Source organism: Hydra vulgaris, chromosome 06 (genome assembly GCF_038396675.1).
Source record: "Hydra vulgaris chromosome 06, alternate assembly HydraT2T_AEP".
Taxonomy (NCBI): domain Eukaryota; kingdom Metazoa; phylum Cnidaria; class Hydrozoa; order Anthoathecata; family Hydridae; genus Hydra; species Hydra vulgaris.
The window spans coordinates 11,261,537-11,285,378 of NC_088925.1; the positions used below are offsets into that span (position 1 = coordinate 11,261,537).

At 27.1% G+C, this 23,842-nt stretch overlaps 3 protein-coding genes across 3 annotated transcripts; 1 reads left to right on the top strand and 2 right to left on the bottom strand.

Annotated features, from left to right (window-relative positions):
- On the bottom strand, window positions 1–1,361 carry LOC136081197 (TNF receptor-associated factor 5-like). Its single transcript, XM_065798495.1, has 2 exons — window positions 1,296–1,361; window positions 1–1,095 (listed from the first exon to the last, which is right to left on the bottom strand). The coding sequence occupies exons 1-2, from the start codon at window positions 1,359–1,361 to the stop codon at window positions 1–3; spliced, it is 1,161 nt and encodes a 386-aa protein (XP_065654567.1).
- Window positions 1,362–3,529: 2,168 nt separating this feature from the next.
- LOC136081198 (UPF0134 protein MPN_655-like) lies at window positions 3,530–4,072 on the bottom strand. Its single transcript, XM_065798496.1, has 2 exons — window positions 3,692–4,072; window positions 3,530–3,616 (listed from the first exon to the last, which is right to left on the bottom strand). The coding sequence occupies exons 1-2, from the start codon at window positions 4,070–4,072 to the stop codon at window positions 3,530–3,532; spliced, it is 468 nt and encodes a 155-aa protein (XP_065654568.1).
- A 15,691-nt stretch (window positions 4,073–19,763) lies between these two features.
- Window positions 19,764–20,996, top strand: LOC136081199 (ATP-dependent DNA helicase PIF1-like). The gene has a single exon (XM_065798497.1). The coding sequence runs from the start codon at window positions 19,764–19,766 to the stop codon at window positions 20,994–20,996; it is 1,233 nt and encodes a 410-aa protein (XP_065654569.1).
- Window positions 20,997–23,842: the final 2,846 nt, after the last annotated feature.

A 23,842-nucleotide genomic window follows, 5' to 3' on the forward strand; every position in this document is an offset into this window, starting at 1 on the left:
TTATTCAATAGTAATCGTGATAAATAAATGATTATTAATAATAAATTGTTTTAGTTCTTCGTGTAAAATAAAATTGTTATAACCAACAGCTACATTGTATTCAGTGGTAGGTTTATCAAAAGAACTATCGTCTAAAAGTTGAAGATAATTATTGTTGGTAGTAGTACGAGTAAAAAATTTATCTTTATCTCTCAAGGTTAAATTGACATTTTTGGTAAAAGGCCATTTTAAAGTATCGTCCAGGTCACCTCGTAATAATTTAAAGTAAATGGCTAGTTTGTTTACGTCGGTACTTCGAGTATAAACTTTTATACGATAGCGATAACCTTCTGATGTGTACACGGGTTCTGTATAAAATGGTTCATCTGATAATAGCCTGAGATTCATTTGATCAAGTTTGATGATTTGCGTGTCGTTAAAGATGTGTTGTATTACCTTTACTTCTTTAGGTTGTTGAATTGATTTTTTTAAAGCTAAGAATTCTGTACTATTTTCTTCTAGGATTTGATAAAGTTTTGTTATTTCTTGTTTGAGATGTTCTGTATCTTGTTGATTTGCTAAAACCATCATGTTGTCATAAAAGAGACTTTTTAATTCTGCCATTACTTTGTTCATTTCTGCTAGGGTTTGATGAAGTTTGACATTTTCTTCTTTTAGATTTTTAATTTCTTGGTCTTTTTCTTTAGAGTCAACTATTTGTTTAGTTGTAATTTCTTGAAGACTCTTCATTCTATTCATGATTTGATTAATAGAAAGATTCAAATAATTTAAATTTTTCTTTTCTTCTTGAATTATTTGGTTCAAATTACGATTTTGTTGTTCTTTATAATATCGAAAGCATATGACAGAGTGTTCATAATAATCTTGATCATCGACTTTGGTATTACAAAAAAAACATATTTTTTGTATATCTAGAAATTCATAATCACATTCATGGTTTAACAAATCTTGTACCTTTTTCTTACATGTAAAACATTCGTGGGAGTATTGTTCTGTAGAACAATCTGTTTGATGATTTAAAAGTTCTTCTGCACTAAATTCTTTGTCACAAAAACAGCAAGGATATATGTTGTCTGCCATTTTTTTTATTAGTTGCTGAAAAAAAAACATTTATTTAAATAAAACTATAAAAAAAAATATACATGTCTTTTTTACCATAAAAGAATTAATAAATAAATAAAATCACTCAATAAAACATATAAAAGAATTAAAATATAAATAATGTTTGTTTCAATATCTTTAATATCTTGTTCTTGTTTTTGTTTGAATATATCGTTAAAAGTTATGTTTTCAACCTCTTCAAATACGTCTCCAAAACCAGGAAGCATGTCTTCATAATTTTCATTATTATTAGTTGTCATTATTATGTTTGCTAAAAAAAGAAAAAAGATATATTTACAAATTAAAAAATTGCAAATAAAGTTCGGGTAAATTGTCCATTTTATTAATAACGTCTAAAATATATTGTTCCCAATCCATTTCATTGAAGATCTCATGAATTTCTTTTTCTATTTCTTCCACTTCTTTTTCCACTTCTTCTTCTAACATTTGTGATTTTAGTTCTTCAATATAATCTGATTCTTCTTCATCCATTTCTTGTACTAATTGTTCTAAATATTTTTCATAATCTTCCTCTGTTAACTCTTCCATTTCCATTAGTTCTTCCAAATCTTGTTCTTCTTCTTTTGTCAATAACAACTCGTGGTAGCATATAGTGTCTTCATTAATATTTTCTCCATAACTAATAGAAAAAAATGTATAAAAAGTGTATAAAAAATAAGAAAAATATAAAAAAAGTGAAATAGGCTTACCATCCACATTTTTTGATATATTGTTTCATTTTTTTAATATATTATTTTGCTAAAAAAATAAAAAAAAGTTACAAAAAAATTATTGCAATATAAAATGTGTAATTATTTCCATAGTTATATCTATATTTTTTTCAAGTTCCAATTTATTTTCTTTTGTTGAAATGTCAAGAGACCACATCCATAAAGCATCATATAAAGCACGAGCTGCATCGACTTCGGTTCCTTTTTTTTGATATATTAAGTTTAAAAGTCTCATCATTCTTTCGTTGATATTATGGTAATCACATTGTATACATTCGATTTCACGTTTTTTGTAGTCAAGATATTCTGCCAAAGTTTGCCATTGTGTTTGCGAATGTGCTGCTATTTTTAGTTTTAATTGCATAAAATTCATTATTTTTTTGCTAAAAAATATAAAAATTTAATATAAATAATTTACATTGTTGTATATTATTTAAAAGTTTTTCATCTTCCCATAATGATAATACAAAATACAAATGTTTGATTGCCAACTTTTTGTTTGGTTGTGTTAATATATATAGGGTTAAAACGTTTTTTTTTTTATCAAATGTTTTTATGTAATTTTTATTGATTTTTTTTATTTCACTTCTTCTAAACTTTAATAAACACGCCAAGTGTTTCCATTCGTGATGGAGTTGTTTTGAAGTGTAATTTATTATTTCTTTAATCATTTTTTTATTCTAGTATATATAAAATAGAAATGTAATTGCATATAAAAATATTAATGTATATAAAAAAAATATGAAAAAAAACAACTATAAAATTTTTATATTCTAAAAAAATATTTACAAAATTAAAAAAAAACATAAACTATAAATTTTCTGGATCTGGACTCTCTAAAAAAAAAGACACAGAGAATATTAAAAAAATATACTTTTTTTTATAAAATAAAAAAGGATCAAGTGTAACTTACGAGGAGAGTAGTCCCAGTGCGAGGGACCCACCTCTCTATTTGGAGGTGGATATGGACTTTCTAAAAAAAAGGGAAATATTAAAAAAAAATAATTTTTTTATTAAAAAAAAAACTAGTAAAGTTAAACTTACGACGAGTGCGGGAAGGTGTATCGTTCATGACATTTCTTAACACTTTGCGAATATTACTTAGTGTTAGTAACTCTTGATCTATAAGAAAAAATAGTATTATAAAAAAATAATATTTTTTTATTATAGATGTAAACCATAAAACAATTACCTCTTTTTGCATTGTACGCAAACAGTTGACAAATAGGGCGTTTTTTTCCATTTTCGATAACATAAAACTGGTCTATAGTGCTATCATTAAATACTTCGTATTTTACTTTATTTATTGAAATATAATTCATTTTAACTAAAAAAAGAGGTTTATTTAGAAATAAATACCATATTATTTTTTTTTGTAATAAATAAAAAATAGTTATAAATAAAAAAATATCATTTTTTATAAAAATGCCTAAAATAACGTATACTCCTAGATCATTAAACACTGTCAATATGTCGCGTACAAAAACAACAGTTTCTAGAACAAAAAAAGCAGTTCAAACACAAACAAGTACAAAACAAAGTTCAACAAATCGTAAACTTGGAAGAGTTGGTAAAAGAATAAAACGCTGGGTTCATACTGCCGAATCCTATGTCGATATTAAACATCAATTAAAAGAAGCAAACATAAGACGAAAAAATAGACAAAAATAATAATGTATTTTATATATAAAAAGAATTTATAAATTTAAATAAAAAAGTCTATTTATATTATATTTTAATTTTCGAAGTTGTTTTCTTCTTAATTTGTATTCGTTTTTTTTTTTCTAAAATAAAAAAATAAAATTCTTAAAAAAATGTAATTTTTTATTTATAAATAATAATTTAAAAATATAACTTACTTTTTTTTTCAAAATATTGTTTTCTTGGGGTTGAGTTGGAGTTTCTTGAGGTAGTGGTTGAGTTTCTTGAGGTAGTGAATCTTCAGCAAATTCTAATGGTGGTTCATTTGGTTCGTTTGGTTCATTTGGTTCGTTTGGTGGTTCATTTGGTGGATTGTTTGGTGGTTTTATTATGAAATCAATTTCATCTGCGTCGTCAAAAATACTCAAATTTGGAAAACTTAATTCGGGATCATCCTCGATGACTATAATTTCAGGTTCGTCATCACTAGTTAAAAGCACTTTATCTTCCGATAAATCTATCTCCTTTCCCACAACTTCGTTGTCCATATAATATTGTGTTTTTTTTACAGAGCGTTTGGTAAAGCGTGTTTTTGTCATTTTTGATTTTGTTAACAAAAAACACGCTTTTTATGTATAAAATGTAATCTCTACAGATTAATGTGAAATAATAGCTAAAGTGATGCAACTTTATGTAATGAAAAGAAATGCTGTGTCATGTTGGTTAAATTTAGAAACTTTTAATACCGCTTTTATGAACAAGATTAAAGAGAATAAAATACTAAACAACTAAAGTGATGCAACTTTATGTAATGAAAAGAAAATGCTGTGTCAAGTTGGTTAAATTTAGAAACTTTTAATACCGCTTTTATGAACAAGATTAAAGAGATTAAAATACGGAGTAAACAACTTTTTAAAAAGCGTTGGGTAGAAATACCTGATGAGTGATGTCTAGAAAGTTATATGTTAAAGCGTTGGGTAGAAATACCTGATGAGTGATGTCTAGAAAGTTATATGTTAAAGCGTTGGGTAGAAATACCTGATGAGTGATGTCTAGGAAGTTATATGTTAAAGCGTTGGGTAGAAATACCTGATGAGTGATGTCTAGGAAGTTATATGTTGATATGGAAATACCTGATGAGTGATGTCTGAGCGTGTGAGAACGAGTGAGCGCACGAGTGTGTGAGTAAGCAGGCTAAGGACTAAGGCAGGATTAAGTAAGTTAAGTAAGGACTAAGTAAGTAAGTAAGTAAGAATAAAATACGGCCGTATAAAAAATAAAGACAGTAAGAAAAAACATAAGCAAGTAGGCCTACTAAGACAAAGTAAAGACAGAATAAGTAAGGTTGTGTCAGGGTGACACTATGTTTTTTCTCTTGTAAAAAAAAAGATATAAAAAAATACAAGTCAAAAAAAAAATACAAGTCAAAAAAAAGTTAAAGTCCTAAAAAAGTCAAAAAAAAATGTTAGAGTCAAAAATGGCTGCAGATAATATTGATTTTTCCCGTATGATTGTAAGACGGAATTTATTTTCAACACCTTCAAAATCAAAGCAATTTAAGACCCAAATATACATCTAAATTACCCAAATATACAGTAGATGGAAAATGGCCTTTTCATAGGGATGCTTTTTTTGAATTTTTTGATAGGACCTCCTTTGATGAAAACGAGTTAACCGATCCCAATAATACAGAACTAAGAGCTCTAAGACGAAGAACAGTTAAGAAAAATTTAAAAAAAATAAAGCGTCAATATTGTAGAAAAGCACTGATGTGTTATCGAAAAACGAAAAGCAAGTATATAAATAATAAACAAAATCGCGAAATGAATCGAGTAGGAAAACCGATATATCGTTTTGTTTTAACAAAAGTGGATCGCGATAAACACAGGAATATTTATTAAAAAATGAGTCATAGAAGTCATAGAGGTCATAAAAATGCTAAAAGATATATTTTTGTTCAAAAAAAATCGAGAGCTCATCCTAGACCTTATCATTCTTTAATCGGTAATGGACGAAAACGTATACTTAGAAAACGCGGTAAAGGTATCCTTGGTAACCTATTAGGAAATATACCCGTACTTGGTGGTGTATTTAAAACTATATTTTAATCGGATTAAAAAAAACATGTATAAAAAAGCTCAACTCTGTAAAACGTTTACTTACAAAAATGAATTCAAAAGTATGCAAACATGCGAGAAGAAAAACTCATATAAAAAAGTATTACAACAAATGTTTTGTACAAAAATTTCGTCGTTATGTTGAAGAAAATTTAAAAGAATATCTATGGTTAATAAAAGACACGGAAAAGCAAAATCAAAAGCTCAAAAATTTAAGAACGGATACGAGCGCGTTTGGCGATTATATCCTTACTTATGAATACGAAAACGGTGTTGTGGAAATTATCAGTGGCGATAAAGAAAATGGACACTTAAAAATATCTACTTTTTGGGGGGGTTTTATACTAGATTTAGATATTGTTAATAAATTATATTGTTTATCGCATATAAATGATGGTGTTTTTTTTGTAGGTAATAAAATACCAAAAATATATTGATAAAAAAAATATTTAATAGTGTTTTTTCTGTGTTTTTTTTAAAAAGTACTATAAGTTTGGTTGTTTTTTTTGAAATAAAAAATTTCATTTGAAGAAAAAAAATTCATTTGAAGTAAACAAAAAAAATGGAGTTTAAAACTTGTTTAAACGAATTTTATAAAACGAATAATAATTTAGAAACTTCTTCCTTTACAACGGATGATAGTTTAAAAAAAGTCCAGGGTAATTTTAAATTATTTTTTCGTTTGGATGGAAGTAAACAAATCAAAGTAACTCGTGTTAATAATAAAGCCCATATTGTTTTTATTTATGGTGAAAACAAACACAAATTTGAAATGGGTTATGAAGACTTTGTTGATGTTATTAAAGAGTCATTTAACGTTTGGCTACTCGAAGAAGTAGACATAAAAAATGAAGCATTTTAAAGATTATCTAGAGTTGTGTTATCCGTTTCCGAAATTACAAGATTTTTATATTTCACTATTTAAAACAAATAGTAAAGCAAAGGGTGATTTTTCATTGATACATCGTTTAAAATGGGGAACAATTATTAAAGTAACACGTTCCAATGATGAACTCATTATTGTGTTTATATATGAAGAAAGACACGAACATACTTGTGAAATTCCTTTGAAACATTTTTTATCGTATGTTTGCCGTTGTCAACAAAAATGGCTTTTAAGCGAAAAAGACGAAATTTTAGATCAAAGACACGTAAAAGTAATATAAAAAGGATACGTAGAAGAGGAAGAGGATTGACTGATTTTATAACTCCTAAAAATGTAAAAAACGCATTGCAAGTGGGTTCGCTGTTATACGGTATAAAAAAAGCGTGGAAAGGCAAAAAAACAAAAACGGCTCCTGTTCCTGTTGTTACAAAACCTGCCAACCCTTATATGCCTCCGGATAAAGTGTTTGAAGTATATTAAAAAAACAGTCGTAAAAAAATATTATATTATTTCATTTAATGAATATATATGTACAAATAAAAAATTGTTTTGTTTTTCTTCTTCTTTTTTCTTTTTGTATCGTTGATAGTCAATGTTTTTTTTCCTTTAGGGGTCGTCCATAAAGTACATACGCCAAAAATTTTAAAATTTGACCCCCCCTCCCCCCTGTTGCCATGCGTACTTTTATGTCCCCACCCCCCCCCTTAAAAGTACGTACGTTTCTCAAATACCCCCCCCCCCTCAAATATCCCCCCCATTCCTCCTTTTTTTTTTTTCTTAATTAAAAAGTTTAATTTAAAAAAAAAAAGACGGAGGGTACCTTAGATACTTTATACTATCCCAAACCTTTTTGCTTACGCATTTTAAAAACGTCTTTAAGTATAAATGCAAATAATAATTTAAATAAATTTAAAATTTACCAATATAAGTGTGTATTTGGGCAAAAGGTTTATGCGGCGGCAATAGTCAACGGAGATCCAGGTTCGATTCTCGGTGAAATCTAGGAAAACTTTTTTTGTTTTTTTAACGAATCAAATGTAAATAAACTATACTTAAGGTGGACGTTTTTTTCAGGCACCCCTCTTTAGTAAGTAAAAAACGAGTCTAAGGTGAGATCAGTAATATTGAAAACAAAGGGTAAAACCCAGTGGGAGGGAGCAACAGCAAATTTTGTGCCCTTTTGCTATTTTAAGAAGCTTTTTATTTTAGCAAAACCTAGCGGTCTTTGAGACGCCATTGACACGTTTTTTTTGGGGTGACTCCGTCCCATCAACCACGGCCCTCAGGTCTTACTCAGGGCCAGAATATAAGGACGGGCATGTGTGCATGGGCCCCCTCAGGATTTTTTGATGTTTTGATTTTGATGATAGAACACTTTCACACAACGTGCAAACTTAAGTTTGTTAATATGCCGAATGAGGTGGCCTTGCAAAAAATGTGTATGGCGGAGGCCATCCAAATTTTTTTCCAAATCTAAAAGTTATAACCATGCAAAATTTACACCCCTCTCGTTTTGGGGGTCGGGAGGGTAAGCGTTTTAAGGCTTTTTGTTCACAGGCCTCCGCCATCCCGATATTTTGCAAGGCCTCCTCATTTGGCATAGGTATAAACAAACTTAAGTTATGAGTTTGCACGATGTGTGAAAGTGTCCTATCTGGAACATCAAAAATTTCTGAGGGCGCCCATTCATGTGTGTGCATAGAGGAAAACTATACCCTCTACTTCATATACCATACATCTTTTTATGTTGGCAAACTAGAATCTTTAGTCAGAATGTAACTTTTCTATTGATTAGCTGGTTAATTGTGATAAATTAGAAAATCGAAGTACGTACTTTTAAATTGAACCCTCCCCACCCCTCCCATACGCTTTCGTACGCTTTTTGAAGACCCCCCCTCTCCCCCCTTTGAGCGTACGTACTTTATGGACGACCTCTTACAAGACAAGCAACACGTCTTGTGAAGATGTATTTTGCCCGTCCTTTTAGTATTGGTGTTAAATATCCATACTTCTTTATTTAATAAGTGAATCGTGCAATTTTTTAATAAAGTGTCATTTTTTTTTTCTCTTAACACGAGGAAATAGAGTTCACCATAACCATTACACGTAGCGCATTTTTCTTCGACAATTTCTTCTAGTAATGTGTGTGCTGTTCTCTTCATGATTCTGTTTATATTAAATTCAGAGCAATCTGCCTTTTTATTTCTTTTTTAGTCATGACATCATCAATAGGTACATCTAAAAATTGATTGGCAGTCTTTAATCGTGTATAATTGTTTACATAAATTCTATCTATTTCATTTTGAATCATATAATAAATATTTTCCTCGTTCATCACAGATGGAATGGCTTGAATATCCAATAGGGATAACTTATCCCACGTAGCTTCATAATTTGTTCTTAAGAATCCTGCATCTTTTAAAAATCTTTTAAGAGCATTTTGAGCCAATATTTGTTTTTCATAAATATCATAATGCAAAGGAATTTGTTTTGTTTTCATAGACAATAGATCACGTTCTAGATTTTCCTGTTTTTTCATATAAAAATGCAACTGCATGTCTTTTTCAAACAGTTGTTTAGCAGTGTTATCAAGGTGTGGAAAGAGTTTGTGTTTAATAAATTGAAAAAATGAAAAAAGATTTATCTGAACTAGTGAAGAGGCATGAAGCGTTGTTACTTCATAAAAATAATGGTTTAACAGTCTGCACAACGAAGGTAAATATATTTGATCTGTATATAATACATTTTCGCTGCGAAAGACTAGAGCTACAAAATAAGCGGCAAATGCACCACATAAACTACTATCATTCCATTGAAAAGGAAATTTATTGTATGAAAAAAATACATTTTGATTGCCAGTGATTTCGCTATATTTTAAAATAAATTTGGTAAACCAATAAAATTCACGATTTTCTGCTGTCCATTCTGTAGGAAAATGATTGGATTGACGTATATAAGAATTAACTTCAATTTCGTTGTAGTTAATGTTAATAGTGTTGATTTGTATATTGCTATTGACTTCTTCTACTGCTTCAAACAAATATTTATTAAATCTTAAATGTTTTGTAATTTGTTGCAATACACTTTCTTCACCTAAACTATCAAAACAAAAGAAATGACCCTTGTCTATTTTCATCAACACTTTCCAATGTTGACCTGCTTCTTTTGTAGTTTCATTGTTGTAAATGATAAAGGAGCCATTTTTTTCATTTGTTGAATAATATGAATATGTGTTTTTGTTTGACTTAGTTCATCAAAAGCATATATTCCTATAAAATAGTTTTTAAATTCTGAATTTTTAAAACAACGAGACAAAGATTCATCAGTAGCCATTTTTTTATTCTTCTTTTTCTAAATTAAAAAAACTCGCAATAAATAGTGTTACAATAGCGTGTAATATATTAACAAATAAAGTTTTTTTATCGCTGGTTCCTTCCTTTATAATTCCTTCAATGTTTCTTTTAACAGATTTCTTTTTTAAACCACCATCTAGTTTTTCTATCAAAGAAAAGACGGTAGGTATTACTTTTGAAGTAAACGTATCCACAAAATCGTCAGTTTGATCACCTTCTGTTAGAACCATAGGTGGTTTGATATTTCTTTCTAGCAGCAAAAGAGTGAGCTTGGACTTATAGAGTTCTATTACATAATTATCACCATATGTTTCTTTCAAATTGTCAAAGTAGTTGAGATGAATAGGACAAAGTTGAGGATTTTCGAGTAAATTATTAAATTCACTGTTTTTAAAACATTTTGCAATACTGTAAGAATTTAATGTTATCCTCTTAGAATTAAGTACATTTTGTAAAAATTCAAATGAACTTTTATCTGTAAAATGTTCTTCTTCTACGTGATCAGATGAAGGTGAAGAATTTCCAGACTTGTGTTCACAATGTTTATATCTTTTAGATACTTCATCGAGCGCGCACACCGCGCAATTGTTGTGAATTTTTTTAATGATGCTATCAACGCGAATCATTTTTTAATTAAAAAAATGTAAAAAAATATTTTAAAATTTGATTTTTTATACTTTTTTTATTCATTTTATTAAAAGAATACGCTTCTTTTATTAATAAAAAAGCATTTTTTTTCTAGTTGTGGTTGTTAGATTTTGTATTTATTACCAATAAAGAGATTCACAAGTGGGGCAGAAACTGCATTAGAGAGTTATGTTTGAGATCACTTGTCGATAAAAAGTTTTTTCACACGCAAGTTATACCATGTGAAAAGTTTGAAAATTTTGATGAAAAGGATAAAAAAGTATTTTAATACTGCTTAAAAAATATTCATGGACTAGAGTATTATCCGTCTTTCAAGTATACTGGTGAAATTATATTTTGCTGCTCCGTAGTGGATTACTTAAAGACTATATTTTCAAAATTCGAATATAATGTCGTATTTTAAAAAGGTGGAAACACGGAAAAAGATGAGTTGTCTACAATAAATGATCAAAAAATAGCTACATTTGATTTAAACAAATTATTGTTTCCCAAATTGTGTAAATTGCCTTGCTATTTTAACTTTGAAAGTTTGTGTTTAGAACATTATCAACATAACTATACGAAAAAACATACCCACAAACATTGTCCTAAATATGAAACATTTATGTTTGCGCACTATTTAGAAGATTTTGCAAACGGATTTATAGAAAATATCGACGTGCAAGATTATACAGTATTAAATGTTGAAGAATACTCGAGTTTTATTAAATTTATAAAAGACAATATCAAATGTGTTTATATATTAAAAAAAGAGACTTGTGAATGCTTTGACAATATATTTCGTATTAATAAACTTGTATATCAACTTTTTGATATGGAAAAAAAAAAAAAAAAAAATTGTCTTGTTTATAATCCATCTTCCGCAGTCACATAATATTTGGTGTAATGATCTTTTTTAACAATACTTTTTAACAATACTATTTTGTCGTTTTCATAATTATAAACATCGTCCTCTTTTCTGTATAAAATCTTTGAAATATTAAAATTTCTTTTAAAGAAAAAAAACCATTGAGCTGTGGGAAACATTTCTATTAAACTTTTTTCGTGAAAATTGCAACGTTCAAAGGCTTTGTAAATGTACACTTTATCTCCTTCTTGATGTACTTTTTTTGTATAAAATATTCATAAATAGGAACTGGTGTGTATAGGGTGTAATAGCCATTATGAAAAACTTTATCGTCAAACAAAAAGCAAGGCGGTTGGTCCATGCAAGCTGGATAAACGTAATTTAATAGTTTACAATTTTACTTTAAGTTATTATACTCCCATTTGTTAGATAGATAAGGAAACAAAAAATAATACTTTAAAGTCAGTTTAAGTTTGCTTTTCCATGAAGTGCATTTTTTTTCCATGTTTTTTGATTTGAAGTAAAGTTTATATACTTTAACAAAGTCTTCTAGTTGTTTTTTCAATTCTTCGTGTTGTTTTTCTACTGTTGTTTTGGTTACATTTAAAAAATCATCGTTTATAATGCGACATACTTCTAGCATGCTCGTTCTCCACGATGGTGATTGTTCTGCAAAATTCATATAACGACGTGAAGGTTTTTCAAACAAATGAAGCTTATTTTCATAGTCTTTAGCTATAAAGATATAATACAAATCCTTGTATTTTTCTTCTTCCAAGTTCAATTCCAAGTTAAAATTTTTTAAATACGTAAAGATAATGTCTTGCCATTCTTCATACGTGTTATTTAAATGGTGAAATTCAAACAACATAGGATGTAATTCATTATCTGGATAAAAAAGTTGAAGAGCTTTGATGAGACTTTCGTCGAGTTGTTTGCTAGTCATTTTCTCTTTCAAAAATGAACTAGCATTTATTTTTTTCACCCTTTATATAGGAAATAGAGATCAGAAAAAAACAAGTTTTTTTAATATTAAAACAGGTTTTTTAATTCAAAAATTACAAAAATTTTCTTAATAACTACAAAAAAATATTATTCTTCGTCTTCTTCTGGTACTTCTGGTTCGACTTTAGTTTTTTTTTGTTTCGATTTCAGCAAGCTCGACACAAGCTCTCTTTAAATTTTGATTCAAATTTCGAGAAACACCATTTTTAATTAACGAATTGTGAAAAGACGGTTCTATAGCCATCAGTCTTGCGTATTCTATAGCATGAATTTTGTCTTCTTCTTTTGCTAATCGTATATCAAAATTGTTAAACTCAATGGTTTTTATTATGCGAGTTTTAGGGTAAGCCACTGTCATATAGGCTTTGTTTTGAGCTTCTTGCATACTCACCATTAAAGTTTGCAATACTTTTTTGGTCATTTTGTTATGATTAAATATAAAAACCACATTATTAGTTACTTCGCCTTTGGGCAATTTAAATGTGTTGTCGTCTTTTGTTAATTTTAGCTCTGATCTAATTTGTTTTGTTGAGATCACACACCTCTCTATATCTCCATGGTAATAAGATTTCACAGCCCTCATTTTTTGGTTTGTAAATTAATTCTTGTCATAATTAAATTGTGCCAACGGTTTGAGAGGGACAGTAGAATATTGTTTATCTTTCACATTTTTTTCTTCTTTAAATTCAATTAACCACAATTAGCAGCTGCTAAATCTGCAAATTTAACATAAGTGTTATCGTTGCAGTAAACAATTTCAAACTCTGCTATTTTTTTGTTGTTCGTTGTGTTGTGAATGAACTTTTAAATGAAAATGAACTCTTTTTATACTGTTTGAGTTAAAAAGAGAGATTAAAAAAAAAACAAGTACTAAACAAGTTTTTAAAAAAAATGTTAATCCTTAATCAAGAGTCTAAAGTTCAATGTGGTGTGATGTACTTTAAACTTTGTACTTTATACTTTTAATTGATAGAGATAATGTTGTTATGACTACTATTTTATATAAAAAGAGTGAAAAAAAACTTATTCAAATCATCTTCTTGACAAGACAGCGAGATAGATAAAATGGAAAAGGAAGAAAATAAAGAGTTAAAATCACTCGAAATTACAGATATTCATGAATGGTCTTTTTATGAAACAAAAGAGAGCGCTTGTTTTGATCTGAGAAGCTCAAAGGATGTTATACTTCAAGCACATCAACGTATTTTAGTAAGTACTGGAGTGTATATTTATGAAATGGATTCAAATTTAGCAGAACAGGTATATTCAAAATCAGGTATAGCTTACAAAAATGGTGTGGTAGTGTTTAATGCTCCAGGAATAATAGACCCCGATTATAAGGAGGAAATTAAAGTCTTATTGATGAATCATTCAGAAGGAAATTATGTGATTAAACGTGGAGATGCTATTGCTCAAATGGGATTTGTGAAAATGTTTAAAGCTGACAAAAACATAACAGAGTTCGATGGGTGTTGTTGTCGTGGAGTGAAAATGTCAATGATTAAAGATGTAGAAAGAAAGGGTGGTTTTGGTTCCACTCGAAAATAAAAATTTTTTTTTTTGTAAAATATTTTTGTTATATTTTGTAAATTTTTTTTTATTTTTTTTAGATCAGTAAAAATTATGGCTTCATTTATTTTTACCGACAATCCGAATTTTTTATTCAATGGATTATGTGTTGACAAAATAAAAAATTTAGATTTTCGACTATCCATGTTGGAAGAAATGCATCATAATAATGGTCATGGCAGCAAAATATGGATTTTTGAAAATTTTAAAGAGCAGTTAAAAGATGAAAGCAAGGCTTATTATAGTGTGCCTTTTTATTATAAAAATTATCAATTTTTAATGAAATTGACTACCCACACGAAATGCGATAAACATGAAGAAGAAGAAATTGAATTATATATAACGATGCGATCTACACCTTATGATGTAGTATTAAAATGGCCTTTTATCAATCGTATTATTACTTTTAAAATATGTGGTCCTCATGGTAAACAAATAAAAAAAAGTTTTTTTACTGAAAATAATGTGTCTTTTCAACGTCCAGTTAAAGATCAAGAAAATGTTGGTTATGGATATTGTAATTTTATAAACACAGCAGACATTGACGAATATTTAATTGAAAATAATTTGTATATTAAATGTAAAATAAAGTAATTTTTTAACAAATTTGACTGAATTAATAACTTTTTACTTATAATTATATTGAATGTAATCACGATTTAAATTATGAATTTAAACATTTATCTGTATAATTTTTTTTATTTTTTAGATAACTAATTAAAAAAATGAAAGAAGATAAACAATACGTTCTTTGGAGCGCTTGGGATGACATTAAAAAATAAGATTCCGAACAACATACTCGTTTAGAAATTATACTTGTGTTTGTAGAAGAATGTCAAACTAATTTATTTAGTGAAGCACTTGATAATATGATTGGAATGAAAATGAAATTTTATCGAACATTTGGAACTATTCGTCAAACTATTTCATTAAGTTCATATTTGGTTGTTTTTGACAATATTTATCAACAATGTCAAATTACAAAAAACATGATATCATCATTTGATATAATAGATGAGGATCATAGTGTAGAAAAATATTTAACAGATGTAAAATTTATCGAAAACACTTTTTTAGAATTAATAATTTTTATTGATAATTATAATGAATGTAATCAAAATTTAGTATATCAATTTAATCATTTAACTGTATAATTTTTTTTAGATTAACTAATAAGAAAAACATGGATAATGAAAAATGGTCTGATGTTGGCATCGAATGGATTACCAACTGTTACAAACTACATCATTCTGAACAGAAATTGTCGAAGTTTTTGGAAGAATTATCACCTGTTTTTTATTTTCATTTTGTTATCGTTAAAGAATTTTTAACCATCATCATCAAGATGGAATATTGATGAAAGATGGAAGATCATCAAGATGGAATATTGGAAGAGGTTGAAAAAATAACAAAAATTATAAATAAAAATAGCAAATAAAAAATATCTTAATATACGACATTTTTTAATGGAGTTGGTCAATTTCATGATTATCATTTGCAATGCTGCAATTAAAGAAGACGAATTTATTGTAACAAAAGAAAAGGAAGAATTTGCAAGAAGAGATGAAGTCATGTTCTCTTATATGAAATTAAACGTGGACATGAAAAATTTTCATTATATTTCAAAGCACGAAGAAAGATTATTGTTAAAAAAAACAATTAAAAATTGTTTTATGACTACTCTTATAAATATTTTTTAATGACTAACTTGTTTTTTAAATTATTTTGTACTTTAAAACTTTGTTTGTACTTTAAAACTTTGTTTGTACTTTAAAACTTTGTTTGTACTTTAAATTTTTGTATTTTTACTTTAAATACTTCGTATTTTTTATACTTTAAAACTTTGTATTTTTACTTTAAATACTTCGTATTTTTTATACTTTAAAACTTTGTATTTTTTTTAGGTAAACTAATAAAAAATGGATTTCTTTCGAAATTATAAATGTGGAAAATATATCTCTTATAAATACAGAAAGTTGGATAAACTTAATGCAGATATTGCTGTCTAATATAAAATAGTAAAATGTTTTGTTAAATATGGTGAAGATTTTAAAGTTTTTGTTAAAAATTTTCACGACAACATTTTAAATGAAGCACTAGATGAATTGAACAAATTAATACGAAAAGATGGTGAGAAAGATGGTTTTATAAACAGATTAAGAACTTTGCAACTGTATATGCAAGCCATGTACAAATTATTTACGACAAATCAAGAAAATATTGGATGGCTTAAAAGAGAAATAGAAGTAGATAAAGAAAAACAAAAAGAAATAGATGTGGCTATGTTTAAGTATATTGAAAAAAATGTCCCTGAATTTCACAAAGACATAATGAAACATTTTTCTTTTGTCAATAAGACTGAAGAAATAATACGTATTCGCGAAGAATTACAACGTTCGTTTTTAAAAGCAATGGAATATTTGAGTACCTTTTTTGATTAAATTTTTTTTTATCTTTAGATTACTTATATTAAAAAATGGTAAAATTAATAGTACAAACAACAAATAGTAAAATGACAGCAGCACCAACATTGTGTCAATACTTAGAATTGTGGAATTGTCGGATTTTGTCGAATTGGAATTGTCCGGAATGTCGAAAAACTAAAATTGTTTACGCAATAAATGACCAAAGAAATTTTTTCATAAATAAAATAATTTTTAGTTAATTTTTATTGTATTTTTTTTTTTGGAATTTTTAGATTACATAATAAAAAATGTCTTTTAATCTTCAAGTCAATAATCTTAAAGAAATTTTTTCATAAATAAAATAATTTTTAGTTAATTTTTATTATATTTTTTTTTTGTAATTTTTAGATCACATAATAAAAAATGTCTTTTAATCTTCAAGTCAATAATCTTATCACAAAACTTTTATTATCAACAGCTGTTATTCACGATCAAACTCAAACGATTGGGAGGTTATTGAATGAAGCAGAATCTTGTCCTAAAGAAAGTTGTAGAGGGTTAAGTACTTGTGAATCTTGCAAAGAAACATACGAATTTTTGCGACGTTATATTCATGAAGAAAATATAAAAAAAACTGTGCTTGAAATGTTTGAAAATTTTACTTTATTATAAATCTTTTTTGTAATTATTTTTTGTAATTTTTAGATTACATAATAAAAAATGGATGAGGTTTTTGAATTTGAAATTGTTAAAAACAAAGATGGAAGCTTTGGTCTTATCGAAGATATTGATCGTGACAACAACGTTGTTTGTTACAGCAATGTTCTTCCAGATTTTACAAGACTCACTTATTTGAATGCTAAAGATTTTTTTATGAATGAAAGTGGTTGTTTGGAAGATTGTTTGGAAGATTATCATCTTAAAGAATTGTTTCAAGAAGAAATGACTCAAGAAGAATTTGACAAATTTGTAAAACAAGTGCGACAAATCAAACCTGAAAAACTGAAAAAATATTCAGAAGAAAAAATATTTAAAAAGGAAAAAGAACTTTTATTAGAAAGTTTTGCTCATTTGTTATTTCAATTTTGGTGGTTAAGTGAAAAGGATTCTGAAATGTGTGAAAAAGTATCAAAAAAAATTGGGATTACAAAAACATTACTCAAAGTGATTTGTAAAAAACGTGATTTTGTTTATGATGCTTTATGTAAAATAGCTCAATGTGAATGTACATCTAATTGTGTATTTTGTAATTTAAATGCTTGTTACATTTATGTTGAATTAAGAAACATTTTTGGTTATTCTTATTTTGGTAGAATTTTTTAAAAAATGTATTTTTTTTCTTAGATTTCATAATAAAAAATGGAAAACAATATAATGTTGATTTCGAAAACATTAGGATTGGCTGAAGTATTCTTGAAAAAGAAATTTTCATACTATGAAGACGGAATTAACTATTTGGCTTCGTGTCCTTGCGAACCGAATGATATGTGCACAAAATGTCGAGAGATCAGATCGGAAATTTTATGTTCGGAAACAAAATATAAAGATTCTTTATATTGTTTTGTTTAAACTTTGTATACATTTTTTTGTATTTTTTTTAGATTACATAATTAAAAAAAATGGAAAATAATATATTGTTAGCTTCACGAAAAGTGGGATTAGCAGAAGTGTTATTAAAAAAGACTTTTTCATACCATAAAGATGAAATTAACAATTTAGCTTTGTGTATTTGTAATCCAGACGATATGTGTAAAAAATGTAAGATAATGACTTTGAAAGAAAATATAAACATTCTTTATATATGGATGAATAATTATACTTTTATATTGAATTTTTTATATTGAATTTTTGTTTATATTGAATTTTGTTTTAAACTACAATTTTTTGTATTTTTATATTGAATTTTGTTTAAATTTTGTATACATTTTTTTATATTTTTTTTAGATTACATAATAAAAATGGCAGATTGCAATTTGTATATGCTCGTTATTGATGATGAATTATCAGAAATAATGAAGAAAAGACTTAATTATTTAGCTTTTTGTCCATGTGATGAAAACGATATGTGTAAAAAATGTAAAGAAATAAAATTGGAAGTTACAGAAAAAATCGACTATGAAAAAATTTATAAACATTTTTTATACATGAATGAATAATCTTATTTTTATTGAATTTTTTTATATTGTATTTTTTATATTGTTTTTTTTGTATTTTTCTTAAAACAACAAAAAACTAAAAGTATTTTTTTTTTCAAATATAAACATGTGAATTTTTTATAATTTTGTTTAAAATTTTGTATACATTTTTTTTGAAAAAATATGTATTGTAATTTTTTTTCTTTGTTTGTGTTGTAGTTATTGTGTGGATACAGTGAAAGAATTTTACATTTCAATAGTAAAAGCTTCTAACAAACTTGGTTTATCGGTGGATTTATTAAACAAAACTTTTCATATTCATAGATACGAAATACGTGATTTAGCTAAATGTAATTGTGATTTTGAACAAATGTGTCATGATTGTGATTATAAAAAATTTTTGGTTTATCGATGGATTTGTTAAATTAACTATTTTTATAAATTCTTTATTTTTTACTTTATTTTTTTTAGATTACATAATAAAAAATGAAACTAACAGAAAATGATTTGGATTTTTTGATGGAAAAAATATACCAATTCAATCAAGCTCACCCAGCTACTTTGGAAGATATTCGAATGCATGCGATTACTTCAAAACAAATTTTATGTAATCATTGTAAATGGCATGATTTGAATTACAAGTGGAATGAATTTTTCAATGAAGAAATGAAAAGAATACCTCATATATTGATTTTGATGGTCTTTCAATATATTAAAATACAGTATCATGTTTATTCGAATTTAAATTTTGAATATTTTTATAATTTTTTTAAATTAAAATGTAAAGAAGATGTAATAAATCATGTAAAAGAAAAATGTGTAGAAATTGAAAATTGTAAACATTATTTAAATGATTGTGAAGAGTGTGATGATTATAGATATTCTGATGGGGAAAGTTGTTCATTTATATATTGTGAAAAATGTTTTGATTCTGTATATTGATTTTTTTTTTTTTTTAGATGAATAAATTAAGAGAAAAACATAATAAAAAAATGCTGGAGTTGTTAATTAAACAAAACCTATTGCCTGCAAACGAAATGATACTTGCAAATATTTTGATAGATGAACCAAATGATTTATATTGTAAAGTGGAAAGACTTGTCGATCAGAACATTATATATATGATGTTTTTTATAAAATAGGCTGTTATATATTTATATTCAACATTAAAAAAAATTTTTTTTGCAGATGAGTAATATTAATAAAAATACGAACAAATTTAAATGTTAAACTGATTTTGTTATTCTTTTTTATCAAATATACTTATAAGTATTTTTTTTAGTAAATAAAAAAAAAATTTTTTTTTTTCAGCAAATAATAAAAAAATGTTATCTTTACAACAACAAAAAGCACTTCAATGGCTTGATGAAGGAAAGAATTTTTTTATTACTGGTGGCGCTGGATCTGGAAAAAGTTATATCGTCAACCAAATTGCTCAAAGTGAACAAATTTATAAAACAATACATATTACTGCGAGTACTGGAAAAGCAGCTTATTTAATCAATGGTGTCACAATACATGCGTTTGCTGGTATAGAAACTGGTGTTAAAAGTGTTAAATATTATAAACGTCATATGCATCCAGACATTAAAAAAACGTGGTTGGAAACTGATGTTTTAATTATTGATGAAATTTCAATGATTAACGCTCAATCATTTGATTTGTTACATTTAATAGCTTGTGAAGTTAGACAATGTTACGATGAATTATTTGGTGGCGTACAAGTGATTGCTTGTGGTGATTTTTTTCAGTTGCCACCTGTTACAGGACAATTTATTTTTAAATCACAAATATGGCAACACTACATGACAGAAGTGTTGGTTTTAACTCAATGCTTTAGACAAAAAGACGATGAACAATTTTTTGGAGCTTTAAATGAAATACGTTTTGGTCAAGTTTCAGATCAAACTATTAATTATTTTATGACGCGATGTTTTGAAAAAGATGAAAATTTAAACTCTAATTATACAAGATTATTTTTTAGAAACATTGAAGTGGATGTTTATAACAATCAAAAAATGGAGACTATCAAACAAGAAGGGTATTGGTTTTATGCTAAAGATGTTATTAAAAATCGAAATATTCCATGTGCGTTTCAAATTCCAGCAGCTGTTTATCTTAAAATAGGTGCCATTGTTATGCTTGTAAGAAATATTAATATGGAAGAAGGTTTGTGCAATGGTACTATTGGTACCGTCATTTTAATAGAAAATAATGCAGTTTGGGTGATGATGAATAAAAAAGAAGTCAAAATTGAATGTGTCAAAGAAGAAATTTTAGATTGCTCTCATGCTGTCGTCGGCTCAAGATTTGGTTTGCCTTTAAAATTAGCATTTTCTTTTACTGTTCATAAAGCACAAGGAAGTACCATGAATAAAGCTGTTGTTCAATTTAATTCAAAGGCTTTTATTAATAGTCTTTATTATGTTTCTTTATCACGAGTTTGTAATATTAACGATATATTTATAATTATTAATAACAAATTTGATTTACGAACACTATTTAAAAGTATTAATGTTGATTCTGATGTTTTGGAATTTTATAAAAAATACATGTAAATTTTTTTTTTAGATTATTAAAAAAATGAAATTTGAATATCAAACTGAGGAAACTCGTTTTAGTAATAACAGTATATACACGGAACATTTTTTTTACATTAAAGTTGTTTATAAAGATGAAGATATTGTAGAAGAATCACAACTTTATTCTGAAACTCAAAGTCCTGATGAAATTGTTTATCATGTTGAACAAAAAACAATGGAAGGATTTGAAACACAAATGAAAAACAGAATTCTTTTTGGTGACTTGTTTCAAAATTTCTTATTGGGTTATAATATTAATACTTTGTGTTGCAAATCTATTGAAAATGGTTATTGTAAAATAATGAAACGCTGTTACAATTCGCCTGTTTATTTTATTAAACCTTTAGAAGGACCGACAAATTTACGTTTTATTCAAGATGCTAATGTACGAGCTGTTTTTAACGTTTTAGAAAATGATAGTGGATGGAAGATAATACGTTTATGTAATATTAAAATTAAAACTTTATCCAATTTAACAGAAAGATCCATGATGAAATTACGAGATTTTGAATTGTCTGGTTTTAAAAGAAAAATGCTCATGTCAGATGAACAAATTGAAAAAAAGACAAAAATCAACAAAACCTATTATGAAAAAAATAAAAAAATACTAAATCAACGAAGGAAAAGCAAACGAAAGAAATGCGATAAAACATATTACAAAAAAAATCAACAAAAGAGGAAAGAAATAGACGAATGGTTTGGTGAATGGTATAGACCTCATTCTATAACACAATGGGAAAAATCACTAAAAAGTTTATCTTATACTATTCTGTCTTATCAACAAAAAAAGAAAATGTTTTTAGATTATAGTATTTTGTTTGAACCAGGATTATGCTTTTATTCTGCGTTTCTCGTCTCTTTATTAATTCGTCAATGGAATGTGAGCACCATTGAAGAATGGAGTATAAAAGTGTTGGAAAAAAACACTACTGATTTATATTCTGAAGAAAATATTTTACAACTTCTTTTTGAAGATCAAGAAGAGCAAAATATTCTAGCGTGGAAAGACGTTTTACAACAGTTAAAAGAAAAATCTAAAAATATGTCATTTCAAACTTTGATTGATTTGTGTCATTGTTTTGCTTATGAAAATACTTTTGATCGTATTAATATTAAAATTTTCGCCGTTAATAAAAGTAACACCAAAATTCGATTGTTGCATTCTAAGTTAAAATCACAATATAAAAGTTGTCTTGCAGAATTATTAAAAGTAGTTTACGAAAGCGCAAACATTACCAAAGACGATCAAGATTCTCAAAGAGTTTTTATTAATGATGAAGAAAGAAATAAAGCCAATCAACGGAAAAAAACAATCAACACGATAAAAATTTGTATTTTTCAAAAAAACAATTCTTTTCACGCTATAAGCATGTTGAATGAAAAATTTTCTACAAAGTATTTTTGTTCTAACAACTCGCGTGTTTTGTTTCAATGTTCAGATTTTGGACAAAAATTTACTACAGAGAAACACAAATGCGAAGGTTATTATAAACCGGACAAATTTACATACAGTGATTGCATTACTCACTATCGACCACAAAATTCGTTCATGTGTACAAGTAGAAACTTGTTTCCTTTTTTAATGACATTTGGTTGTGAAACGAGTATTACAAAGTCTGAAGAAAATGCTACTTCCAAAGTCAAACCTTTATCTGAGTTGAATTGTTATTGTCATTCCATTGTGATTCAATGCATTCATGAAAAATTAGCAAGAGAATGTTTTGGTTTGGATGAACAAGGACAAGTCATTACTCAATGGATTTTTTATTATGAAAATACGGTTGAAAGTTTAGAAAGAAACCCTTTAACCTGTCTACCTGACTATTTTCAACCAGGAGTTTCTTTACTTCACAAGACACACAGACGTATCTTATGGGTAAAGTTAAATTGTGAAAATAATGAAAAATTAAAAATGGAATTGAGAGTTTACGATATAATTGCTTTAGCAGATACTTTGGTTCGATTTACTTATAAAATATGTTTACCGCGTTTTGAAAATTTAAATATATCAAGTGAAGAAAGAGATTTAATATGGCAAGAAGAAAATCCTTTATGTTCTATTTGTAGAACTCCCGTAGATAAAATACGTCAATCTGATGTTTATAAAAATAAATTTTCTCACATGACTCCTCAAGAAATTGAAAGATTAAATCATAACGAATTTCGCATTTATAACGACAAACGAATTCAAGTTGTGAACATGGTGTTTCAAAGAGTAGGACGTTTAGAATTGTTCATGTTACCTTGTCACGTTCAAAATTATTTAATCGACAACGATGCTGAAAAAATAAAACAAGATTTATTTCGAGTCTCCACTTTGTATTACATTTGTTGTAGATGGTGGGAAAAATTTCAATACCTACCTGCCACTAACGGTTTATTGAGTGATTATGTGAGAATCACCACTGGTGAACTTGTAGATTATATGAAACAATTGTCTTTGCTTATCATGACCGAACACCAATTTGAAAACTATTTTAATCAAGAAGATATAGAGTTGTTAGAAGATCCCTACTTTTTAATCAAAATCTTTCGTAAATGCATTAACGAAAGTGGTGATCAATATACAGATAACCTTCATTTTTTGTTTCTAATGAGAAAATTTAAGCAACCCGTCTACGAATTATGGTATCACACCATGTTGGTTGCTTTTAATAATCAATTTGAAACAAAATTTAGTTTATCTGATTTTATTCAAGATTAAAAAAATTGAGAAAGAGTTTTAAATAAATGCAATTTTTTTCTTAACGCTTTTGAAGATTATCTTGTTATTGATCACGATCATTTTTCAGGACAAGTGTATGGATTAGCTCACGATTATT

Coding starts and splice junctions, on each gene's coding strand:
- LOC136081199 (XM_065798497.1), top strand. CDS start 19,764: ATGTTATCTTTACAACAACAAAAAGCACTTCAATGGCTTGATGAAGGA.
- LOC136081197 (XM_065798495.1), bottom strand. CDS start 1,361: ATGACAACTAATAATAATGAAAATTATGAAGACATGCTTCCTGGTTTT. Junction 1,096..1,295: donor TTGGAGACGTATTTGAAGAG/GTTGAAAACATA, acceptor TTTTTTTTTCAG/CAACTAATAAAAAAAATGGC.
- LOC136081198 (XM_065798496.1), bottom strand. CDS start 4,072: ATGACAAAAACACGCTTTACCAAACGCTCTGTAAAAAAAACACAATAT. Junction 3,617..3,691: donor ACAATATTTTGAAAAAAAAA/GTAAGTTATATT, acceptor TTTTTATTTTAG/AAAAAAAAAAACGAATACAA.